The sequence below is a fragment of the Mus pahari genome, chromosome 19 (genome assembly GCF_900095145.1).
Source record: "Mus pahari chromosome 19, PAHARI_EIJ_v1.1, whole genome shotgun sequence".
Lineage (NCBI taxonomy): Eukaryota > Metazoa > Chordata > Mammalia > Rodentia > Muridae > Mus > Mus pahari.
Window position 1 is genome coordinate 86,308,220 of NC_034608.1, and position 17,133 is coordinate 86,325,352.

General features: G+C 52.9%; 2 protein-coding genes across 8 annotated transcripts in view; one reads left to right on the plus strand and one right to left on the minus strand.

Annotated features, from left to right (window-relative positions):
* Window positions 1-1,092: 1,092 nt before the first annotated feature.
* Window positions 1,093-7,005, minus strand: Nxnl1 (nucleoredoxin like 1). Its single transcript, XM_021219917.1, has 2 exons — window positions 6,618-7,005; window positions 1,093-3,492 (listed from the first exon to the last, which is right to left on the minus strand). Exons 1-2 carry the CDS (start codon window positions 6,941-6,943, stop codon window positions 3,165-3,167), a joined length of 654 nt encoding a protein of 217 aa, XP_021075576.1. The 5' UTR covers window positions 6,944-7,005; the 3' UTR covers window positions 1,093-3,164.
* A 2,319-nt stretch (window positions 7,006-9,324) lies between these two features.
* Slc27a1 (solute carrier family 27 member 1) overlaps window positions 9,325-17,133 on the plus strand; it is an 18,843-nt gene continuing 11,034 nt past the window's right edge. Inside the window, exons 1-3 of one of the 7 annotated variants that reach the window (XM_029532073.1) lie at window positions 9,325-9,481; window positions 9,862-9,876; window positions 11,150-11,317. In XM_029532073.1, the coding sequence (XP_029387933.1) occupies window positions 11,151-11,317 (167 nt within the window). In that variant the 5' untranslated portion in view covers window positions 9,325-9,481; window positions 9,862-9,876; window position 11,150. Of the gene's footprint in view, window positions 9,482-9,511; window positions 9,877-9,941; window positions 10,043-10,236; window positions 10,288-10,510; window positions 10,737-11,149; window positions 11,318-17,133 lie in introns of those variants that run through there. The other 6 variants (XM_029532072.1, XM_029532071.1, XM_021219186.2 and 3 more) reach the window with 6 other exon arrangements.

Sequence of the window (17,133 nt, forward strand, 5' to 3'; positions counted from 1 at the left end):
AGAGGTAGGCAGAGCCCAGGAGATAGATAGAGGCTGGCCAACTGTGAGTATGGGGAAGGGGGGTGCGCAACTTGGTCTCCATAGCTAGTTCTAGGCTCATCAGGGCTACCTATAGAGACTCTTTCTCAAAAATAGATAGATAGATAGATAGATAGATAGATAGATAGATAGATAGATAGATAGATAAAAATTGTGGGAGGGCAACCGAAGAGATGGCAGGAGATGAAGCTCTGAGTCTTGCTTGGACTCAGGCAGGGTCACAAAGCCCAAGGATGGAGATCTGGATTCACAGAGTGCCTGACCCGGGAAGCTGGACCTATGGTGTAGACAGGCATTTTCCTGTCGCCCTGAGGACCAAGCTTCTAGTACCTGTTTATTAAAATATCTTCATCATCATCAGTATTATTATTTGGTTTATGTGTATGAATGTGTTGCCTACATGTATGTATGCCTGTGCATGCCAGGGGTCTGTGGAAGTCACAGGAGGGCTTCCAGGCTCCTGGACCTGGAGTTACAGATGGTTATTAGCCACTGTGTGGATGCTGAGAACTGAACCTCTACCCTCTGTAAGAGCAGAAATGCTGGTGCTCTTATCCACTGAGCCATCTTCTCAATGTGTATATATCTGAACAAATCAGGCACAATAACACAGGCCTGCCATCACAGTCATCAATTCAGAGGGTGAGGGAAGGGGAATGTGGACACTTGGAAGACAGTAGGGCCTACAAGACACTGTCTTTAGAAGTAACCAGAGGGACTGGAGAGATGGCTCGGTGGTTAAGAGGTCTGTTCCCAGAATCCTTGTCAGGTGGTTTGCAACTGCTTGCAACTCCAGGGCCAGGGGATTCTACACCCTCTTTCTGCCTCTGGTCTCACCCTCACTCAGATACCCATATGCTGCCGAAAATATAATCAAAATAAAAATTAGGCTGGGTGGTGGTGATGCACCCCTTTAATCCCAGCACTCAGGAGGCAGAGGCAGGCGGATTTCTGAGTTCGAGGCCATGCTGGTCTACAGAGTGAGTTCCAGGACAGCCAGGAACTACACAGAGAAAGCCTGTCTTAAAAAAAACCAAGAAAAACAAATTGAAATGAAACTTAACAATAGCGTGTCCGGTTTCTACTTGTTTTGTGTTTGTTTCTAAAGCACATTTACAGAGCAACCCTGCCGATATCTATCGAGTTTGGAAGAGCCCCTTAAGAGAGCCCTTCCTATCAATCATGCTCCACTGTCCTCACGGCCCTGGCAGCTCCATTTGTGGCTGTCCCTGTTGGGGACACTTCCTGCCAGGTGAAGTGTTTTGTGTCTGGCTGCTGCCACTCAGTGTCTGGTACGGTAGCCCGTGTCAGTGCCTCATGCCTGTTCGTGGGTGAGCAGTAGTCTGGACATCCCACAGGAGTTGGTCCATTGCTCTATTGATGGACACTCGGGATGCGTCTACCTTTCAATCAGTGTCAGTGACAAGGCCAGTAACACACATAAGCAATCCTGGGAGCCCGGTCTTGAGCAGTGAGGTTCTGAGTCACAACGTCGGTTCCCAGGTCAACTCCATTTCAAGGTTGTGGAATTACAAAGCAGGTTCCCATGAAGCTGTACACATTTTATTTCCCATAAGGGGTGAATGAGGATTTCTATTTTCTTTAATTAACATTTTAAAATTTCTCTTGGGCAGTGGTGGTACATGCCTAAAGTCCCAGCACTCGGGAGGCAAAGGCGGGAGAACCTCTAAATTCGAGCCTACAGAGTGAGTTCAAGGATACCCAGAGTGACACAGAGAACCCCAGTCTTGAAAAAGCAAAATAATAATTTGAAAATCCCCATTAATTACTCTTTGAGGGGACATGGGTGCGAGTCAAGGGACAACTTGTTTGAGTAGCGCTGTGTGGATTCCCCGGGATCGAATTCAGGTTATCAGGCTTATTCAGTCTTGAGCCTCAGTTTCCCCCACTACTCCGCTGGAAGCGGAGGTGGACGAGATGTTGGCAGGGTCCGATCCCCTGGCTCACAGCCTTCTTACTCCATCTAGTCAGATTCTTGGTCCCAGAAAGTCAGATTTGCGAGGAGCTTCCGTGGACTTGCTTGGTGCAGGAGGGTTTTAATCTCATTCTCACGCACCATCCCGATTGGGCCGCCAGGGGACGCCGTAGGCAAAGCAAAAACATCGCACACAAACCTTTGAGAGAAACAAAGGTCCTGTCCGGAAATCCGGGAGGCTTAGATGGAGGTCTCACCTAGCCGCAGCCGGCCTAGAGCTCTCTCTATGTAGTGAAAAATGGCCTTGACCTCTGGATCCTTCTGCACACACACCTCTTTTTTTTTCTTTTCCCTTTTTTCTTTTTTGTAGGAGGCGGTAGTGCATGCCTTTAATCCCAGCACTTGGAAGACAGAGGCAGGGGGATCTGAGTTCGATCCTGGTTTACAGCACGCATTCGAGGACGGCCAGGGTTATACAGAGACCCTGTCTCAAAACAAAACTAAACTCCTACTATTTTTGTTAGATATACTCATCTGTAGCTGTGTGGGCATGCACTTACAACCGTGCGTGTAGAGAACTGACTTGCGGAAGTCAGTTCTCTCTCCCACTCTGTGGGTTCCAGTAATTGAACTCAGGTTGTCAGTCTTGACAGCGTGAGCCTCTCTGCACAGAGTCGGCTTGCTGGCCATCTCTTGCGCCCAGAGCGCTGAATGACATGGGTGCACCACAGAGGGCGCCTGGCAGGAGTGCTTTTTGCTTCTTTTGTTTTGTTTTGGATGGGAGTTTTGAGTTTGGGGTTCTATGGGTTCTTAGTGCATGATTAAGACCTGGGAATCTTGCTCAGGGTATCTGTTCGTGGGAATCCACGTTCTTTCAAGGACTAGAGGAGACCTGGGAAGGAAACCTCTTGTCTCTCTTTGGCTGTCTTTCCAGCTACTCTTCCACTGAGGCACCAGAATGGTGAGTTCAAGGCCACCCTGGGCTGCTGTCTAGGGAACATACTGAACTTGGAAGAGGACAAGGATAATCTGAGCCTTGCCCCTACACAGAGTTCCCCTGGCCGTCACCAAAGTTCCACCACTGCACCCGGGCACCCTGGGGGGAGGGGGTCACCAGACCTCAACCCCTGCACCCGGGTACTTTGGGGGGTCACCAGAGCTCCGTCCCCACTCCCAGGTATCCTGGGAGTCACCAGAGCTCCGCCCTTGCACCCGCGTCCCCCTGGGGGTCACCAGAGTCGCGGCCGTTTCGGCCCCGCCCCCGGCCGGCATCCCGGTCTACTCGGTACTTGCGACGGCGCAGAGGCTCGGTGATGCTGCGCTGCGCAGGTTCATCGAAATCCTCCGGTTGCAGGAAGCTGCGGTCCAGGAGCTCTGCGGCCTCCTGCCAGTTGGCGAAGCAGGCGGGTCCCAGACGCTGGATCTCCTCCGTGGCGTCGCTTGTCAGCACGTCCCCACCAGGCTTGAGTACCACAACCGCTGGCAGTCGACGGACAGAGAACTGGCGCCCGAGGTCCCTGCGGAGAGAGCGCTGTCAGCTTCCCTCCACTCCCGGTGCGCGCGCTGCCTCCGATGGCCGACAGGAGTCGCCCGAGGACTCGCGGGCACTCCAGGCCCTGGGCACCCGCCCTCCAAACCCTCCTTCCGGGCCGTGCCGCCTCCCCCTTTCCGTGTCCATTTGCTGTAAGTATCTGTATTGTTTTGCGTCTGTCAACGTGAAGAGGGAGATCCTGGGGGCATCGATTTCAAACAGCGAGACCAGCTGAGGAATGTTTGGGACCTGTGTCGAAAGACTGTCAAAAGCTATTAAATTCCGTCAAACTGAGCAAAGAGGGCCTCTCCGTGGGCATGATGTTTGAACTGAAACCTTATGGGATTAAGGGAGGAGCGGAAGAACTGCGGAAAGAGTGTTCCAAGCAGAGTATGTAGGAAGGCCCTGGGGAGATCTTAACTGGGGTACAGCTGGCATCGCATATATACCCTGAATGAGCAGGGACAGGGGTTTTTACTGTTCTGAGTCTACCAAGCAGCTGTCGGCATCTACAGGAGACCCTGGGTCCCATTCATAGCTAAGCCAGAATTCACTCACTTGGTGAATTATTTGAGCCCTCCATGCTCAAAGACGGATTCTTTTGTTGTTGTTGTTGTTTGTTTTGTTTTTTTTTTGAGACAGGGTTTCTCTGTGTAGCCTTGGCTGTCCTGGAACTCACTTTGTAGACCAGGCTGGCCTCGAACTCAGAAATCCGCCTGCCTCTGCCTCTCAAGTGCCGGGATTAAAGGTGTGTGCCACCACTGCCCGGCTCAGACAGATTCTCATTGTGGAGCTATGCCCTGGAACTCACTATGCAGACTGAAATATCACAGAAATCGGCCTGGTGGGATTAAAGGCAATTGTTACCAGGCCCAGCTCACCCAAAGTTTTTGTTTGTTTGCTTGGTTGGTTTTTTTTTGAGACAGACTCCGTGTAGCCCTGGCTATCCTAGAACTCACTCTATAGACCAGGCTGGCCTCAACTCAAGAAATCTGCTTGTCTCTGCTTCCTGAAAGCTGGGATTAACCTATGATTCTTGGTTAGTTTTTGTAGCCCAGGCTGGTTAGATAGAAAAGGGTGATTTTGAACTCCTGATTTTGCCTCCACCTCCTGCATGTTGGGGTGATGAGTGTGCACCTCCAAGGATGGTTTATGTGGCTGGGACTGTGGTTAGAACCCAGAACCACACAAGCACTCTGTCCTCTATTCTGTGGGTTTGCTTCCATGCAAGTCTGTGCACCCATGTGCAGTACCAGCACACACCAGGAGATGGCGGCAACACCCCAGAACTGCAGTTACCTGTCTCAACGTGGGTGCTGGGAACTGAACCCAGGTCGTCTGGAAGAGCAGCCAATGTTCTTGACTTCTGAGTCACATCTCCAGTCTTATGTAGTCCCCTCCCTCCCAAGGTCTATGTGACAAGGATAGCCTTAAATTCCTGATCCTCAAAAATCAGCCTCCCAAGTGCTGGAATGAGAAGCCTGCACACCACACCAGGATCAGGGTGCATGAACTTTGTCCCCCATTGAAGGTTCCTCTATGATCCTCCTAGTTGGTATTTCTTCCCTGGGGATAGAAATGCTGCTCGTTCGTGGGGTGAAGGAATCTACATCTGCACAGGGCAGTGAGTGGCTGTCCCAACTCTGATCATGACCAGTGAATGGGGCCCTCATGATCAGGAACTTCAAACTTGAGCAAGAAAGAAGAAAGTCAATGAAATGGGTGAAAGGTCAGGAAGTTGGTAAATTCCACAGCTTTCCCCCCACCCCACCCCCCGGGTCTCAGGGCGGATCCCAGTCCTCAGGGGGACACGCTTGGACTCAGTGGACTTCTGGAGGCTGTGTGTTCAGATGTTGTTACATAGAGTCTTTCTCAGAACTGGGATAGAACTCAGGGTCTTGAGTCACAGCCTTTGATTTTTATTCCTACTAGGACAAAGGAGAAGCTGGGTGTGGTAGTGGTTCATGCTTGCCGTCCAGCACTCAGAGCGTTAAAGCAGGGGCATTGCTCTAAGTTCCAAGTCAGTACAAGAAAGGTTAGAAGACAGCTCAGAGGGTTGATCACTTGCTGTCCAAGGCTGTCCGAGGAATGGAGTTCTGGTCCAAACAACCCAAATGCTGGGAGGATGATGTCACTGAGAGACCCTGGCACCCTGTGTGACACAGGTTCCTGTGAGAGATCCTGACCCAGAGAACACACACTGCCATGCACCTGCACATATGGGCGGTGCAATCACACACACACACACACACACACACACACACACACACACACACACACACACCAAAACAAAAGGAAATGTAAGAAATGCCAGGTGTGGTGATTATCATCCCAGCACTTGGGAGGCAGACAGGAGGATCAGGAGTTCAGGGCCAGCCTTTACTTCATAGCCAGTTGGAAGCCAGCGAGGGCTACAGGAGACCCTGGTCACACAGTAGCTCACCTTAGCCACAAAATGAAAGCTCTAAAACACAGGCAGGCTCTAGAGTTCTCTGAGCCGCAGCACAGTGTGACTCCTCCTCCCCTGGCTCTGTTACCTACAGTGGCTCCCGGCTGTCTCTCTGAAGCCCCAGGAATGACTAAATTCTCCTTCCCAGGGTGCTGTGGGGCCAGCTTTGAGACTCTCTTCAAAGCTGTGTCCCTGGAGTCCTACAGCTTCTGCAATGGGGTCTTCTGTCTTATTTTTACTTTTCTCAGGGGTTTTATTGATTTGGGGGCAGAGCCACCCTATGTGGTCCAGGCTAGCCTCAAACTCCTGATAGTTATGCCTTCCTTGGGTTGGGATTGCAGGTGTGCACCCTATGTCGGGATTATGCAATGCTGGGGATTCAGGACCAGCACTCCAGGAATTGAGCTACAGCCCCCACCTCTTGTTTTTAGATCTAGCCTTGAGCTTGTAACAATCCTCTTGTCTCATTTCCAAGTATTAGGGTGGCAGGCCTGTGAGACTACCTGTGTTTTTCTGGGCCTTTGCTTCCTATCTGTCCACTTCATTGGGCTGTGATGAAAGAGGATGGAACACCTCTTTATGCACAAGTAGTACTGGGATAGTAAACCTCCAGGGAGATGCCTTCTCCAGGAAGCCCTCCCTGGTCTTCCCTGGGGCCTCACCTCCTCAGTTCATCATGGAAAGGCAGGAAGAGCCACTTTTCAGGCATGTCCCTGAGGAAGAGGTCCTGTTGCTCCTCTGTAGTGTCCTGGGACACATAGACCAGGGCCAGCTGTGCTGCCCGCAGCACGTAAAACTCATCAGTGAGCCGAACGAAGAAGTCTTTGAGGACTGGGGCGAAGGCCTGGCACTGGGGACAGGTGCTGGCGCCAAAGAACAGCAGCACCAGGCGATTCTCTAACCTGCGGCTCAGCTCCGCCTCCGTGTCCACTTCATCCTGGTCGCTGTTGTTCCTGATCAAGATGCGGCCAGAGAAGAGAGATGCCATGGTAGCAGCATGTAAGGAGCTGGGGACCCAGAGAAAGATCCGATGTGGCCTGGAGCCTGCCGATTCTCTGGGCCCCCAAGAATAATACCCTCAGAAACCAGATTAGCCTGGTTAAATCCTCCTGCTGACCTCTACAGAGCCAGAATTGGGGGAGGGAGGGCAGGGAGGCCTCATGAACCTTCAACAGAGCCACACTGCTGCAAGATACTAACAAAACAGAGTCTGTGAGCCCAGCACTGAGGCACAAGGATCACTGCAAGACCCAGGACATCCTGGGATATGACAAAAAAGAGAGGAACTGGGACATTGCTGCAACTGGGGCCCCTGCCTAGAATACCCCAGAGAGGAGGGGTTGTGGCTTAGGGCCTGGCTTCTGCTGTCCACAACAGAGAAAAACAAAACAAAACAATAAACTCCAGTTAAGTGTCTCCCCTTACTTCCAAGGTGTGTCAGTCAAGGTAGTTGTGCTCAAGGAAGTTGGACATGCTCCCATACAACTCAAAGAACTTTTATTTTTATTTTTGTTGTTGTTTTTGGAGACAGGGTCTCCGTGCAGTCCTGGCTGTCCTGGAACTCATTCTGTAACCTGGGCTGACCTTGAATTCAGAAATCTGCCTGCCTCTGGCTCCCAAGTGCTCAGATTACAGGTGTGCGCCACCACTGCCAGGCCTTGTTTTTGAGAGAGGGTTTCTTGTCTAGCCCTGGCTGTCCTGGAACTCATTCTGTAACCTGGGCTGACCTTGAATTCAGAAATCTGCCTGCCTCTGGCTCCCAAGTGCTCAGATTACAGGTGTGCGCCACCACTGCCAGGCCTTGTTTTTGAGAGAGGGTTTCTTGTAGTCCATGCTCTCCTCAGATCCCCTACGTAGCCAAGGTTGATCCTGATCCTCCTGCCGTACTAGGGTGTGAATCCTGGTGTCTGCAAAGACAGAACAAGCACAGAGGAGACCAGAAGGCTGCAGAAATGTTCATTTTTTTTGCCACAGGAAGGAACACAGGTGTCATTTCCAAAGCAAGGTCCTGTGGACTCCTACCTCTGAGCATGTTCCACTGTTTTAACATGTTTATGGTAGGGGGGTCACACATGCACAATGCACTTATGGTGAGGAGAGGAAAACACGCTGGCATTGGTTTTCTACTTTCACTACGTCCTGGGCACTGAACTCAGGTCACCAGGCTTGGCGGCAAGCGCCTTTCCCAGCTGAGCCCTCTCTTCAGTCCTGGGCATGCTCAGCTATCTCCATCAGTTTCAAGCAGATGATAAAGGCCACTCTGATGGAGTGTCAGCTCTGGGGTTGGACACGAGCACTGACTATGCTAGCTTTACAGGTGTCGGTACAGGAGCCTTCGTTCCCTCTCCCAGGTCTGTGTGTCCCGCTGCAATCTCCACCTGCTATGCACCCAGTGTTGACCTTGGAGTTCCCACCCCTGCCTTGTTTGTGGGGTAAAGGTAGGACCCCAGGATCTCCTGCTGTCTGGGCAAGCACTCTACCAAATGAGGCTCTTCTTCCACACCTTCAGCTTTCCCAGCCACCCAGGCGCCCCAGCCTCACAAGCCTCCTCCTCCCACTTCCTAAAACGGGGCTTAGAGGCAAGCCTCCAGCCTTTACTTGCATTTTTTTGTATGTATGCACAGATGTGTGTGCATATGTATGATGTGTTGTGTGTGGAAGTCAGAACAACTCTTGGGAGTTCTCTTTCACCATGTGGGTCCTGGGGTTCAAACAGAAGTCCTCAGACTTGGCAGCAATTGCTTTTACCTGCAGAGCCATCTAGTCAGCCCGCCGTCAACTTTTCAGATTTTTGGGGAGCAAGGACGGGGAGCAGGTGCAGAGAATCTGATGGGGGTCAAGAGCCCCATGCTTAAGCTTAGCACTCTATAAACTAGGGGGGGGGGAGAAAGAGGAAGGGAGTAGAGGGCAGGAGCTGGGCAGAGGAGGAAGTGGGGCAAAGGGCACAGGAGATGTTCCAGGAACATCGAAACAGGAGGAGGCAGTGAGCAAGTAGGAGGGCAGGCAGCAGGGCTGAATCCCAGATGGGGGGGTGGCTGCAGCATTCAGTGTCTGTAAAACTGGGGTAATCGCAGTAGAGGGAGAGAAGGCTGGTCTAGAGACAGGTTCTTGTTGACCCCTGGCTGGCTGGGTTGAGATCTTCACCACCACCCCCCATCCCACCCACCTCTCTGAGAGCAATGGCAGCTGCGGGTGGGGGTGGGGCCGCACTTGCCCAGCCTTGGCCTTCGAGTGGCGCTGGAAGCAGGCCCTGGCTGGCTTTTTCCCAAGGAGAGCTGTGGGAAGGTCGGCCAAGCGGGACAGAAAACAAGCAAGTCCGCAGGGTGGGCAGGGGGGCGTGGGAGGGTGGCAGAGGGAGGGACAGGGCAGAGGCACTCAGGGGCGCTGTGAGAAGCGCCCAGGACTCTGCAAAGGGCTCATCCCCTGAAGGGATCCAACAGCTAGGCCTGAGCTCAGAACTTTCCAGTCCAGACTTCCGTGAGAACCTGCGAGGGAGCAGCGAGGGCCAGGGGTCTGTAAGCCTCAGGTCAGCTTGACAGCTAGGCTGGGGGCACCCCAGCAGGAGGCTAGGGACTGGGGCGCCTCTGGATAGGCGCTTAGGATTCTGGAATGCTAACAAGGGCCGAGGGAGCTCTTGCCCCTGGGAAGCAACAAGAGATTCTGGGGGTGCGGTAGGGTCTCTCGGGGAAGCTCCTGGCGTGCAAGAAAGGGTCATGAGGGAGGATGGGAGCTGATGTGCTCCCTGGGGTTCTGGGATGTGACTAGTTAAGGTTTGGGAGGTAGAATTGGGATCTGGGGGCTCCTTATCTCCAAGACTGAGACCTCTGCCGCTCTCCCCACCCCCGGGTGTGAATTTCGACTTTCTCGGAGTCTGGAATGCTGAGAAGCCTCGGGGCTTGGATCTAGGACAAGCTGGATCACGTAAGCTCCCGCACAGGCAGGCCCTGGGCGGGAGCTGAGCATCTCGGGCGCAGGGATGGGGAACTTGCAGACTTTCTGGGATTTAGCGGGAGGAGCCACACCCCTGGAGCCATAGCCCCGCCTTCAGCACCTGCTTGTTTTCACCGCTTGGTTGCCGTGGAGACTCGTAGGTACCCTGGGCTAGCCGCTCTAGCTTGAGAGTCTCGTTGGATTGCGGGCTCTCTGGCCCGCGGTTCTTCTCGATGGTCGAAGCCTTCCGGAAGGGGGTCGGCCGGTGCGGAGCAGGGTTGAGGGGCTGAGCGCTTTTGGCCGCGGGTTGGAAGGTTTGGGGCGGGGCTGGGTGGGCCGCACGGGCCGGGCCTCTCCGTGAACAGTGACTGACGGGGCCTGGAGGCGGCGCGGGAGGCTCAGGTAGAATCTGGGTCCCGAATGCCAGAAAGTCTCGGGACTGTGGGCGGGCCCGCGCCTGTGGGCGGAGCCATAGGCATCACCTGGCGCGTGGCCCGGCTCCGTGCGGAGGTGCGGATGGGGGCGGGATGTTGGGACTGCTGAGGGCGGGGTCATAGGCGTCACCGGTAGGGAGGGATCTGGGGGAAGAGTGAGCAAGTGGGGGCGGGGCGGAGGAGCAGCCTCGATCAGGTTGCCGGACTTTGATTTGAGGCTCGCAGTGTGGGCGGAGAGAGAGGCCTCAGTTGGGGCGTGGCCTAATGATGGGGGGTGGATGATGGAGGCTGTCGTTGTAGGAACACCCAGCCTCTGAGGCCCGATAAGCATGAGGATAACAAGTGAATTTTGAGACACAGAGGAGGGATGAGGCGACATTAGGGCATGGCCTGGATCATTGGCTGCGAAGGGCCTAGGTGTGTGCGGGCTACTAGGCGACCCCAGGCTTGGAGGGCTGAAGCTCAGGGGTGCAGCTTGACCGTGTGTGTGTGTGTGGGGCGGTCTAGCCACTTGGTCAGTGCTTGGGGAAGGGGGGGTCTGGCTTTGATGGGCGGAGGGTAAAGATTGATATGGAAGTAGCCAATCCCAGGCCTTGAGGCGGGCAACCTCAAGGTTGGATTTGGCTTTCCTGGAGCCTAGCTCAGCGGCGGCGGGGCGGGACCTGATACCAAGGTACACGCTGGGGGCGGGGCCGGGCTTGTAGTAAAAGCGTTTGGGTTTAGACTACAGAGTGTGGAAAAAGAACGCGGCCAGGGTCTGTGACGTGACCTGGGCGGGGTCAGGACTAGATGGGGGGCGGTACCTGCGGTCTCAGCTGTGTGCTCCGCAGGATGCGGGCTCCTGGAGCAGGAACGGCCTCTGTGGCCTCACTGGCGCTGCTTTGGTTTCTGGGACTTCCGTGGACCTGGAGCGCGGCGGCGGCGTTCTGTGTGTACGTGGGTGGCGGCGGCTGGCGCTTTCTGCGTATCGTCTGCAAGACGGCGAGGCGAGACCTCTTGTAAGTAGATGGAGTTGAAATTTAGGGCTCGTGGATGCATGGTCCTCGGGCGAGCCAGAGTCTTGCAGGGTGTGTGAGTCCCCTTATGGCCTGGGGTTGGTTTAATGTCTGGGCTGGGACCAGGTGGAATGACTGACTGGAGGGCTCTGCAGGGTCCTGCAGAAGACAGAACTCTGGGGGTAATTGAGTACATGATTGGGACTTGGTGTGCCACTAGGGTGGTCATTTGCCACCGTTAGAGTGGGTAGCTGGTGGGTATTGAGAGAACTGGGGGTTCCGGTGGCGAGGTGTAGACTGAGAGGTTTCTGTGGGATTACTGGGATGACCCACTGTCCAGATTCTTGGAATGAACAGGTTTGGGGTGAAGGAGCATCTTGGGGAATCTACAAAGAGTGTTGGCCCCTCAGATAACATGTGAGTGTGGAACTCTGGCTATTGTTCAGGGTCTGTGGGAAGGTCTCTATGTATGCACACTGTATGCACAGCGTCTCTGAGGAGTCAGGGTGTGCAGGGAACATGGAGGCTTCCGGGGTAACCTCAGTGTTGCTGGAATTCAAAGTCTCAGGTCAACCCTTGTGGGTTCATCTGGGCGTCTTCACAGATCTCCTTCAGGGAGGGAGGCAGACTGGGCATTGCTAAGGGTGAGGAAACAGGTTTATGGGGGTGGGGGCAGAGCAGAATGGTGTGGAATGGGGGGTCACAGACTTACGACTCTGAGCTTTCTCTTTAGTGGTTCTCACCTGCCTTTGCTTCCTGGACCTTCTCTCTCTCTCTCTCTCTCTCTCTCTCTTTCTCTCTTCCTCTTTCTCTCTTTCTTTCTCTCTTTCTCTCTTTCTTTCTGTTTTATTTTCCCAAAGAAGCAAAGAAACTTCATTTAAGCAAAGTAGTCATGTGCTCAGAGATGATACTGTGAGGAGTGACAGTCGCTCCCAAGGACTCCAGGGCTTGTTTTGGGAAATGGGCTCTCATGTAGCCCAGGCTGGCCTGGGACACTTCATGAAGCCCAGGGTGACCTTGAACTCCTGATCCTTTCCCTTTATGTCCCCTGTACTAGGGTGACACATGTGGTTGCCACTGTGCCGGGGTGAAGCACAGGACTTTCTGCGTTCTGCCCGCCAATCCTGGGCTCAGTCTTTGCTTTACCTTGGGAGACAGGCTTCCATGGAATTCAGTTTCCCATTTCTTCCTTTTCTCTTTTCTGTCTCTCCCCGTTCCTCTGTCTTGTCTTTCTTGCCCAGGCTGGTCTGGAACTTGAGACCCTCCTGCCTCATGCTCTGGGATTAACGGGCCAGTGGCGGTGTTAAAATGAGTATAGTCCACTTGTTGAATTGGCTCAGCACCTAGAAGGCTTGATGCTACTCCAGAAGGCCTGGGTCCGGCTCACCACCAAGCTCTAGTTCCAGGTCGTCTACCGCCATCTTCTGTCTACTGTAGGCTCCTGTGCCCGTGTGTGCACATACACACATACAAGCCCTCACACACATGTTTTAATGAGCAGAATAAAGCAGAGCATGGGTGTATAACTCACCCAGTATGACAGGAATGATAGGAGGCCATTGGCAGGTGTAGCAGTGTAACTGCAAACCTGGCTGGCTGCTGTGAACAACCTTCACTTTTGGAATTGTCTTTTCTCTTTGTCTTTGTTGTTTTGTTTTGTTGGTTTTTTAAAAATTATTTTTATTTCATGTGCATTGGTGTTTTTTTTCTGCATGTTTGTCTGAGCGAGGGTGTCAGATCCTTTGAAACTGGAGTCACTGAGAGTCGTGAGCTGCCCTGTGAGTGCTGGGAATTGAACACCGGTCCTCGGAAGAGCAGCCAGCACTTTTAACTGCTGAGCCCTCCTTGTCTTTTGTTGTTGTCGTTAATGTTTTTGAACCTGGGTCTCCCCAGAGCCCAAGATGGCCTTAAACTCTCAACTTGCTTGCCTTGGGCTTCCAGGGCTGGACATCCCCACCCTGCTGTGTCCAGTTCACCTGCAGTACAAGAGCATCTGCCAAACCCTGCCAAGTCTCTCAAGGGACTCTGCTGCAGGCTTGAGTTCTGGAGCTCTGGATGAAAGAAGCTGGGGGCGGGAGAGGCCCTGGGAAGGGCCAGGCTGAACAGAGGTATCTTTGTACTCGGTGTGGGGGTGACTTGGGCAGCTGCCAACCTGGGTGCCAGAACATGTAGTAGGGACAAAACACCGGATCCCTGCCTGCCGGCATGGGCCTGCTGACAAGAGGCAAGGTGGAGGGAAGGGCCCTGACAGGCTCACAGTGTTGCTGGAGCCTGGCCTGCCTCACAGACCCACCAGCCATGGCCTGGTTCCCACCTGCAGCTTACAGAAGGGTTTCCTGCAGCCCTGTGTTCTAAACTAATCCCCTTTCTCCATCTTCATGGGTTCCTGGGGCAGTTAGTGGGGCTCCAAGCATAGCCGGTGGTCACACAGTAGGTGGGGTAGAAGCCCAAGATCTGACTGTGGACCTCAGGCAGTCCTCTTATTTCTGATTTAGATCCTTGAGCAGCACACTTTCATTGAACAGCTAGCTGTTGGGGCGCCATTAGCATCTGTACTGTGGTGAGCCCATGGAGGATCTTGAGTGAGCTTTTCTCAGTTCTGACTCATTCTGCCCTTCCCTTGCTGTGTGTGAGACCTCATCTCTGATAACTCAGATCTCTGAGCCTTCGACTTGTCTGTCAAGTCTCAGTTGGGAGACTGTAGACAGAGCACAGCACTGGTATATACTGGGTGTTTAATAAATGCTGGGGCTAAACGTCTTTGCCTGGACCACCCCAGTTTTGTTTTTTGGTGGTGGTATTTGTTTTTCTTAGTTACTCTGTTTTTTTTTTTTTTTTCTGAGCTGGGTTCTGGTTTGTGAGTACAGTACCCTTGTTTATTTTGGTCCTTGACCATGGTTCCTGGGGTGTCAGGGACCTCACCCCAGGGACTCACTGTTGAGGGGCCCAAAAACACCGTAGAAGATACAGTCTTGAGCCCCAGGTTGTCAGACTTTAACCCCAGGATGAGCATGAAAAACCAATTTTTAAAATGGTTACTTAAAATTTATTATTTCATAAGAATGAGTGTCTCATGTACATTTGTATGTGCACCATGTACATTCCTGGTGTCCAGAGAGGACAGGAGGACGTATGGGATCTCCTGGAATTGGAGTTACAGATGTTTGTCAGCCACCGTATGGGTGCTGGGTGCCGCTGAGCTGTCTCCTCAGCCCCCAGTTTGGTTTTCGGGCAGGGTCTTGCAGTTGAGGTGGACCTGAACCCACGAGTCCTGTGAAGGCAGGTGAGCGCTGTCAGCTTAGCTCAGGATGCACGCTCAGGATGCGCTCTCATCCACCTACCAACCAGTAGATGCCAGTGTCTTCACATATTCCACACGGGTAGCTGGGTCATGGGAGCCTAGCTCCCGGGCAGCCACTGTGTTCTGGCAGCTTGTCTGCATTGCAGTGAATACGACAGTATGTCCTCAGCTGCTTTCCAGCACATCCTCCCCATGCAGGAGCATGTCTGTGACAGATACAGCCTTCAGGGGTGGGAAGCAGCATTGGTGCACAGTACCTAGCTGGAGCAGGAAGGGGCAGATTCATGGACCCTCAGGAGTGGGTGACTCTGATGTGCTGCTCTTTGGGTACATGAGATGGATGGAAGCTCAGGGGGCTTGCCTGCAAGCCGTGGCCCCCAAGTTCCATTCCCAGGGCCTTCAAGGTAGAGGAGAGAACTTCCTCGCACAAGCCATCCTCAGGTCTTCACACACACAGTAAATGGATGAGTACAGTAACGAAACCAGCTGGATGTGGCTTCATATGTCTTTAATCCCAACACTGGGGGAGGGCGGGCGGGGGGCACAGGCAGGTGGATATCTATAGGTTTGAGACCAGCCTGGTCTACAGAACAAGTTCCAGGACAGCCAGGGCTGTATGAGAAACCTCATCTTCAAAACAAAACAAAACACAACAAATTTTAAAAGTTAAAAATTCTCATTTTGCGATTATCAGGAAATAATCCTGGGTTCACAGAGGTGTTAGTGTGTCCCATCACAGCTGGCTTCTGAGTGACAGGGTGGAATGTGACATCGTGACATGCTGAGTCAGAGCAGTGAAAGCACTGGCTGCTTTACACTCCTCACTTATTCTGCGTGCTCCCGTGTGAGCACAGGTGCCCTTGTGTGTGTGCTCCCGTGTGAGCACAGGTGCCCTTGTGTGTGTGCTCCCGTGTGAGCACAGGTGCCCTNGCCCTTGTGTGTGTGCTCCCGTGTGAGCACAGGTGCCCTTGTGTGTGTGCTCCCGTGTGAGCACAGGTGCCCTTGTGTGTGTGCTCCCGTGTGAGTGCAGGTGCCCTTGTGTGCCTGCTCCCTTGTGAACACAGGTGCCCTTGTGTGTGTGCTCCCGTGTGAGCGTAGGTGCCCTTGTGTGCCTGCTCCCTTGTGAACACAGGTGCCCTTGTGTGCGTGCTCCTGTGTGAGCACAGGTGCCCTCATGTGTGTCCTCCCGTGTGAGTGCATGTGCACTTGTGTGTGTGCTCCCATGTGAGCACAGGTGCCCTTGTGTGCGTGCTCCTGTGTGAGCACAGGTGCCCTGTGTGCGTGCTCCCGTGTGAGCACAGGTGCACTTGTGTGTGTGCTCCCGTGTGAGCACAGGTACACTTGTGTGTGTGCTCCCGTGTGAGCACAGGTGCCCTCGTGTGTGTCCTCCCGTGTGAGCACAGGTGCACTTGTGTGTGTGCTCCCGTGTGAGCACAGGTGCCCTTGTCTGTGATGTGCTCCCGTGTGAACACAGGTGCCCTTGTGTGCGTGCTCCCATGTGAGCGCAGGTGCCCTTGTGTGCGTGCTCCCATGTGAGCACAGGTGCCCTTGTGTGTGTCCTCCCATGTGAGTACATGTGCACTTGTGGAAGTATGAGGACAATCTGTACACATTTAATCTCATCACTCGGGAGGCAGAGACAGGCCAATTTCTGTAATTTTGAGGTCAGCCTGGTCTATATAGCAAGTTCTGGCACAGCCAGCCTCACAGTGAGACAATGTCTGAATTTTTTCCTAACTATAAAGCTTTTTAAACATTGTAATAATATTTTTTGAGGCAAGATTTTTAAGGAGACCTTGTCTCCTGCAGCGTGGGTTAGCCTCACAATTGCTGTATATGTAGCCCAGGCTGGCTTTGAACTCATGATTTTCTGCTTTAATGATAACCAGCTACCTTACTGATGACATTTATCAGTTCTCAGGGCCCAAGTCCCTCTCCTACTGTACCTACTGCCTCAAAGTCCTCAGCATAACCCTTGTGCCGGTCTTTATCTTTGATAATCCTCCAAACCCTGGGGCCACTGTTTCTGAGGGCAGCAGGGTTCCTGGCTGATCTCCACCCAGGCACTTGGGTCTCCTCTCCCTCTAGGGTTATTTGTGGCAGGCACTGCACCAGGAGGGCCAGCATTGGGCCTCAGGCAATCTTCTAAAATGCTTTCCTGGCTTCTTTGCCCATTTTTTTTTTTTTTAATTCACTTTTAGTTTTTGTTTGTTTGTTTTTTGGTTTTTGTTTGTTTTTTGTTTTTTTGAGACAGGTGTAGCCCTGGCTGTCCTGGAACTCACTCTGTAGCCCAGGCTGGCCTGGAATCCAGAAATCCACCTGCCTCTGCCTCCCTAGTGCTGGGGTTAAAGGCATGCACCACCACTGTCTGAGTCCTTTCAGTTTAAAAAAATTTTTTTTAAGATTTACTTATTTATTATATTTAAGTACACTGTAGCTGTCTTCAGACACTCCAGAAGAGGGCGTCAGATCTTGTTACGGATGGTTGTGAGCCACCATGTGGTTGCTGGGATTTGAA

What these genes read in the sequence shown, in the direction of transcription:
- Nxnl1 (XM_021219917.1), bottom strand. Translation starts at nt 6,943, where the DNA reads ATGGCATCTCTCTTCTCTGGCCGCATCTTGATCAGGAACAACAGCGAC. An exon ending in TTCCATGATGAACTGAGGAG is followed by an intron (nt 3,493 to 6,617) that starts GTGAGGCCCCAG and finishes CTCTCTCCGCAG; the next exon opens with GGACCTCGGGCGCCAGTTCT.